General features: G+C 43.4%; 1 protein-coding gene across 1 annotated transcript in view; it reads right to left on the reverse strand.

The window, feature by feature from the left end:
- aplp1 (amyloid beta (A4) precursor-like protein 1) overlaps window positions 1–7,500 on the reverse strand; it is a gene marked incomplete at its 5' end in the record, with an annotated part of 42,978 nt that overhangs the window by 15,568 nt on the left and 19,910 nt on the right. Inside the window, 3 exons of the mRNA XM_080767275.1 lie at window positions 1–60; window positions 933–1,062; window positions 6,808–6,990. The exon at window positions 1–60 is cut by the window's left edge and continues 53 nt beyond it. Of these exons, the coding sequence (XP_080623401.1) occupies window positions 1–60; window positions 933–1,062; window positions 6,808–6,990 (373 nt within the window). The remainder of the gene's footprint in view (window positions 61–932; window positions 1,063–6,807; window positions 6,991–7,500) is intronic.

The following is a 7,500-nucleotide window of genomic DNA, read 5'->3' on the forward strand; positions in this document are numbered from 1 at the left end:
CCTGGTGGAGAAACCTGCAGCGGTCTGGAACCAGGAGAGCCTCACTGACATACTCCCCCACTGGAGGGGGGGGAGGGGAGGGGAGGGGAGGGGAGGGGAGGGGAGGGGAGGGGAGGGGAGGGGAGGGGAGGGGAGGGGAGGGGGAGAGGGGAGGGGAGGGGAGGGGGGGGAGGATTAGGGGAGAGGGGGAGGGGAGGGGAGGGGGAGAGGGGGAGGGGGGGAGGGGAGGGGGAGAGGGGGAGGGGGGGAGGGGTAGTTCAGAGGGATCGTTAGATAATTCAACATCAAACGTTGTCCCCCATGCATTAATGATGAAGAGAGAGAGAGATAGAGAGACACAGACAGACAGAGAGACAGACAGACAGACAGCAGTGGGGGGGGGGAGACGATATCGCCACATCAGATGTGACCGTTTTTGATCGGGTAGGGTTAGGGTATAAGCCTAAGGATATAGTCATGTGCCTATCTCTATAGTCATGTGTTCAAGACGGATCTGTCTGATATTTCATATTCCATCCTGATTGGCTAACATTGGCTTGCAAAGTTTGCAGGATTGGCCCGTTTTGAACAAATAGCCTCAAATCATGAACGCAGCGTGCAATTTACGTGATGGCTGAGGAATATATCCCACCCTTTTCACATTGCCCTGTTATACGTAGCGCTACCAACAACAGGTGTATTTTTGCAAAACACATATTTGGAACAAAATGCCTCAAATCATCCATTTGCCATCGAAGGCGTTAGAAGAAATCCCACATTCACATAGGGCCACCAGGAGGCCACAACCTGTCCTTTATCTAGTTGTGTTTTATTTTCTTTCATAAAAACACGTATTCAAAATAAATGAAAAATGCCTTTGACGCGTCTACAAAACGCCTGCACGTCAAAGCAGGGACGCTCATTGGGCGGGGCGATAAAGGGGCGGAGCTTACCTCGACAGCGATAGGGCAGCACGATGAAAGGGTGTGTCTGGCAGTGGCCCCACCCCTTGGTGCACCAAGAGGGGATGGTCACTGGAGTGGACGACTCCTCGATGTGGGAGATCTGTAAGGAGGGGTACATCTAGGAGGCAGGATACAAGGAGACACGGGGAGGAGACAGGGGACAGGGGGACAGACAGGGGACAGACAGGGACAGACAGGGGAGGAGACAGGGGGACAGACAGGGGAGGAGACAGGGGACAGACAGGTGGACAGGTCAAGAACAAGAGGGTTTGGGGAGGAGGAGGGAACGACGTCAGATGAGGACATCTGGACATCTGGACATCTGGACATTTGGACATCTGGACATGCAGGAGAACAACACTAGTCCCTCCATGTATTCTCTGGGACAGAAAATAGCTGATCTGCAGGCTGACGATGCGTGAGCTTGTAGATCTGCTATTTTCACTAAGGACATTTTGGTATCGAGGGAAACGGAGAGAGAGAGAGACAGAGAGAGAGAGAGAGAGAGAGAGAGAGAGAGAGAGAGAGAGAGAGAGAGAGAGAGAGAGAGAGAGAGAGAGAGAGAGAGAGAGAGAGACAGACAGAGAGAGAGAGAGAGAGAGAGAGAGAGAGAGAGAGAGTAATGTATTTAACTTTGGTTAATGTTGTGTTGTTTTTTGGAGTAATGTGGTTGTCTGTTGCAGGTATAGGCCTAGGAACCTTTGCAACAGGTACTGTGTGACACAGGAATCTTTTAAAGGTTGCTCCTCTGTTCATAGTTGAGCAAACTCATTTAATAAACAATAATTTGGCTTTACAGAGATTGTCACATTCACCCATTCACACACACATTCACACACCTTTACATAGACTGTGCATTACATTCACCCATTCACACACACATTCACACACCTTTACATAGATGGTGCATTACATTCACCCATTCACACACACATTCACACACCTTTACATAGATGGTGCATTACATTCACCCATTCACACACACATTCACACACACACTTGCACACCTTTACATAGATGGTGCATTACATTCACCCATTCACACACACATTTACACACCTTTACATAGATGGTGCATTACATTCACCCATTCACACACACATTCACACACCTTTACATAGATGGTGCATTACATTCACACATTCACACACACCGATGGCAGAGGAAACCATGCAAGGCACCAACCTGCACATCAGGAGCAATGAGGGGTTCAGTGTCTTGCTCAAGGACACTTGGACACTACCTCTGGGGGAGCCCACAGGGATCGAACCGGGAACCTCTAACTCTGGGGGAGGAGCCCACAGGGATCGAACCGGGAACCTCTAACTCTGGGGGAGGAGCCCACAGGGATTGAACCGGGAACCTCTAACTCTGGTTGGAGCCCACAGGGATCGAACCGGGAACCTCTAACTCTGGTTGGAGCCCACAGGGATCGAACCGGGAACCTCTAACTCTGTTTGGAGCCCGCAGGGATGGAACCGGGAACCTCTAACTCTGGGGGAGGAGCCCACAGGGATCGAACCGGGAACCTCTAACTCTGGGGGAGGAGCCCACAGGGATCGAACCGGGGACTTTACGGTCCACCTTACAACCTCCGGCCACTCTACCGCTGATCCACCGCCGCCCGGGTGGATGAATTCATGGTGAATAAAGAGAACGACTCTCTCTCCCAAACAGGTAAGAGTAAGACAGACACTATTGTTTGTTGTTGTTGTTTGTTGTTGTTCTGCTGTTTCTGCTGCGTGAAAAGTATACATGTATAAAGTATATGTATATATATAAAGTATGTGTGGATAATGTATACATGTGTATATAAATACACACGTCCGTATTCAATGCTTTTTGCGCGGTTAAAATGTGTGTCGTTGACCGTCTAGACTAGATCTGCGTGCGTGAGAGATCTTCTTCTCATTTCCCCCCAACAAATATTAAAAATGAATGCATAAAAATAAATGCTAAAAATGAATATCAAATATCTAAATACTGAAGGGAGCAAATCACAAACTGTCTGGGGTTTTCATATAATAATTACAAACTGTCTGGGTGTTCATATAATAATTATAAACTGTCTGGGTGTTCACATGATAATTATAAACTGTCTGGGTGTTCACATGATAATTATAAACTGTCTGGGTGTTCACATGATAATTATAAACTGTCTGTGGTGTTCACATGATAATTATAAACTGTCTGGGTGTTCACATGATAATTATAAACTGTCTGGGTGTTCACATGATAATTATAAACTGTCTGGGTGTTCACATGAGAATTATAAACTGTCTGGGGTGTTCACATGATAATTATAAACTGTCTGGGTGTTCACATGAGAATTATAAACTGTCTGGGTGTTCACATGAGAATTATAAACTGTCTGGGTGTTCACATGAGAATTATAAACTGTCTGAGTGTTCACATGATAATTATAAACTGTCTGGGTGTTCACATGAGAATTATAAACTGTCTGGGTGTTCACATGAGAATTATAAACTGTCTGTGGTGTTCACATGATAATTATAAACTGTCTGGGTGTTCACATGATAATTATAAACTGTCTGTGGTGTTCACATGAGAATTATAAACTGTCTGGGTGTTCACATGATGATTATAAACTGTCTGGGTGTTCACATGATGATTATAAACTGTCTGGGTGTTCACATGATGATTATAAACTGTCTGTGGTGTTCACATGATGATTATAAACTGTCTGTGGTGTTCACATGATAATTATAAACTGTCTGGGTGTTCACATGATAATTATAAACTGTCTGGGGTGTTCATATAATAATTATAAACTGTCTGGGTGTTCATATAATAATTATAAACTGTCTGGGGTGTTCACATGATAATTATAAACTGTCTGGGTGTTCACATGATAATTATAAACTGTCTGGGTGTTCACATGATAATTATAAACTGTCTGGGTGTTCACATGATAATTATAAACTGTCTGGGTGTTCACATGATGATTATAAACTGTCTGTGGTGTTCACATGATAATTATAAACTGTCTGGGTGTTCACATGATAATTATAAACTGTCTGGGGTGTTCATATAATAATTATAAACTGTCTGGGTGTTCATATAATAATTTTAAACTGTCTGGGGTGTTCACATGATAATTATAAACTGTCTGGGTGTTCACATGATAATTATAAACTGTCTGGGTGTTCACATGATAATTATAAACTGTCTGGGTGTTCACATTAGAATTATAAACTGTCTGGGTGTTCATATGATAATTATAAACTGTCTGGGTGTTCATATGATAATTATAAACTGTCTGGGTGTTCATATAATAATTATAAACTGTCTGGGGTGTTCACATGATAATTATAAACTGTCTGGGTGTTCACATGATAATTATAAACTGTCTGGGTGTTCACATGATAATTATAAACTGTCTGGGTGTTCACATTAGAATTACAAACTGTCTGGGTGTTCATATAATAATTATAAACTGTCTGGGGTGTTCACATTAGAATTACAAACTGTCTGTGTTCACATAAGCCTGAGTAGACGTTTTTGTAATACTATATTATGCTTACAGTGGTAAGTATAAGTAAATCAGCAAGATGGAATATCGCAGATATACATTAAGCAGTTTGTTATACTTTAGCTGTTGAAATAATTTAAAACTCTCTACGAGCTAAAAACCTACTTGGAACAGTGCAGATCTACAAGCTCACACTCCTCACAGCGCGCCAACGCGTTGTGAGCTTGTAGCTCCGATGAGCATGTGTTTCCCATTCGCCAAAGTTTATCAGGGTTTTAGATAAATCTAAATGTTTAACTAAATCATTCAAATATAGAGTTGACTAGAGTAGAGTAGAGTAGAGTAGAGTAGAGTAGAGTAGAGTAGAGTAGAGTAGAGTATAGTAGAGTAGAGTAGAGTAGAGTAGAGTAGAGTATAGCAGAGTAGAGTAGAGTAGAGTAGAGTAGACTAGAGTAGAGTAGAGTAGAGTAGAGTAGAGTAGAGTAGAGTAGACTAGAGTAGAGTAGAGTAGAGTAGACTAGAGTAGAGTAGAGTAGAGTAGAGTATAGCAGAGTAGAGTAGAGTAGAGTAGAGTAGAGTAGAGTAGAGTAGAGTATAGTAGAGTAGAGTAGAGTAGAGTAGAGTATAGCAGAGTAGAGTAGAGTAGAGTAGAGTAGACTAGAGTAGAGTAGAGTAGAGTAGAGTAGAGTAGAGTAGAGTAGAGTAGAGTAGAGTAGAGTAGAGTAGAGTATAGCAGAGCAGAGTAGAGTAGAGTAGAGTATAGTAGAGTAGAGTAGAGTATAGTAGAGTAGAGTAGAGTAGAGTAGAGTAGAGTAGAGTAGAGTATAGTAGAGTAGAGTAGAGTAGAGTAGAGTATAGCAGAGTAGAGTAGAGTAGAGTAGAGTAGACTAGAGTAGAGTAGAGTATAGTAGAGTAGAGTAGAGTAGAGTAGAGTATAGCAGAGTAGAGTAGAGTAGAGTAGAGTAGACTAGAGTAGAGTAGAGTAGAGTAGAGTAGAGTAGAGTAGACTAGAGTAGAGTAGAGTAGAGTAGACTAGAGTAGAGTAGAGTAGAGTAGAGTAGAGTAGAGTAGAGTAGAGTATAGCAGAGTAGAGTAGAGTAGAGTATAGCAGAGTAGAGTAGAGTAGAGTAGAGTAGAGTAGAGTAGAGTAGAGTATAGTATAGTATAGTATAGTATAGTATAGTATAGTATAGTATAGTAGAGTAGAGTATAGCAGAGTAGAGCAGAGTAGAGTAGAGTAGAGTAGAGTAGAGTAGAGTAGAGTAGAGTATAGTATAGTATAGTATAGTATAGTATAGTATAGTATAGTAGAGTAGAGTAGAGTATAGCAGAGTAGAGTATAGCAGAGTAGAGTAGAGTAGAGTAGAGTAGAGTAGAGTAGAGTAGAGTAGAGTATTTTAGTATTACAAAAATACCTCAAAATTGTACTTAAGTATACATTTGACTCCAACTAGGCCTACTTGGTCGCTGGCCACCACTGCCTGCAGTACCCTGGTGTCACCACCAGATGGGGCAAGGAGCAGGAAGGCAGCAGCACTCAGGTCTGCCTCCAAAGCTTCATATTTTCATTTTATATTTTTAATTTATTGTTATAAAAATATATATAATATGATGATATATGATATATCAAGTACAGCAGGACTTGTTTCATACATTTTATATTGTATTATCTATAGGACCTTTTAAACTATATATGGTTATGGGTCTGTGACTCTGAGAGTGTAACACATGGAACCAAATGGACCCTTACGGGTCTGTGACTCTGAGAGTGTAACACATGGAACCAAATGGACCCTTATGGGTCTGTGACTCTGAGAGTGTACACATGGAACCAAATGGACCCTTACGGGTCTGTGACTCTGAGAGTGTAACACATGGAACCAAATGGACCCTTACGGGTCTGTGACTCTGAGAGTGTAACACATGCAACCAAATGGACCCTTATGGGTCTGTGACTCTGAGAGTGTAACACATGGAACCAAATGGACCCTTATGGGTCTGTGACTCTGAGAGTGTAACACATGGAACCAAATGGACCCTTACGGGTCTGTGACTCTGAGAGTGTAACACATGCAACCAAATGGACCCTTATGGGTCTGTGACTCTGAGAGTGTAACACATGGAACCAAATGGACCCTTATGGGTCTGTGACTCAGAGTCACCTGCAGATCTAGAAAAGCTGTAACTCAATTTATTCTAGTCTAGCATGTGTGCATGCATGTGCACACGTACGTACATACGTGCGTGTGCGCGTGCACGTGCGTGTGTGTGTGTGTGTGTGTGTGTGTGTGTGTGTGTGTGTCTGTGTGTGTGTGTGTGTGTGTCTGTGTGTGTGTGTGTGTGTGTGTGTGAGTGTGTGTGGTCGGGTACCTCCTGGCAGTAGGCCAGGATCTGGCCCGGTTCTGTGAAGCAGCCCGTGCGGGCCTGGGGGTCCGGGGACCACCGCCCCGTCTCCACCGAGAGGTGGAGCAACGGGCGCCCGCAGAACATGGCGATCTGGGGCTCGGCCAATAGCAGCGCAGGGGAGGCGGGGCCATTCACCTCCGTCAGAGCCTGGAGAGAGAGAGAGAGAGAGAGAGAGAGAGACAGAGAGAGAGAGAGAGAGAGAGAGAGAGGATGATATTTAGTCAACTAATACTAGATTAAAACAGAAATATTTAAAAAACAATTTCACCATCAAAATAAATGTTATTGTATTCAAAAACTAAATCAAGATTTGCTGTCAAAATCAAGACAGACAGACAGACAGACAGACAGACAGACAGACAGACAGACAGACAGACAGACAGACAGACAGACAGACAGACAGACAGGTTACAGTAAGTTATTTCCCAGAGAGGTGGGGGGGGGGGGGGGACACAACGCTCCACACGTCCCAGACTCTTCTCCCTTCTCTAAAACACTCTGTCACGGTGAGCCAAGGGGGTAGGACCCAAATGCAGGACAGAGAGGCCGAAGAGCTCAAATGCAAACAGTTTATTTAACAGAGACTGGAACAGAACACTTACTACGACAGTTAAACAAAGATCCCACAAGGAACTGAAAAGACAGGAGAGTAATAAA

This window comes from Protomyctophum bolini (assembly GCF_963924005.1).
Source record: "Protomyctophum bolini genome assembly, chromosome: 7".
Lineage (NCBI taxonomy): Eukaryota > Metazoa > Chordata > Actinopteri > Myctophiformes > Myctophidae > Protomyctophum > Protomyctophum bolini.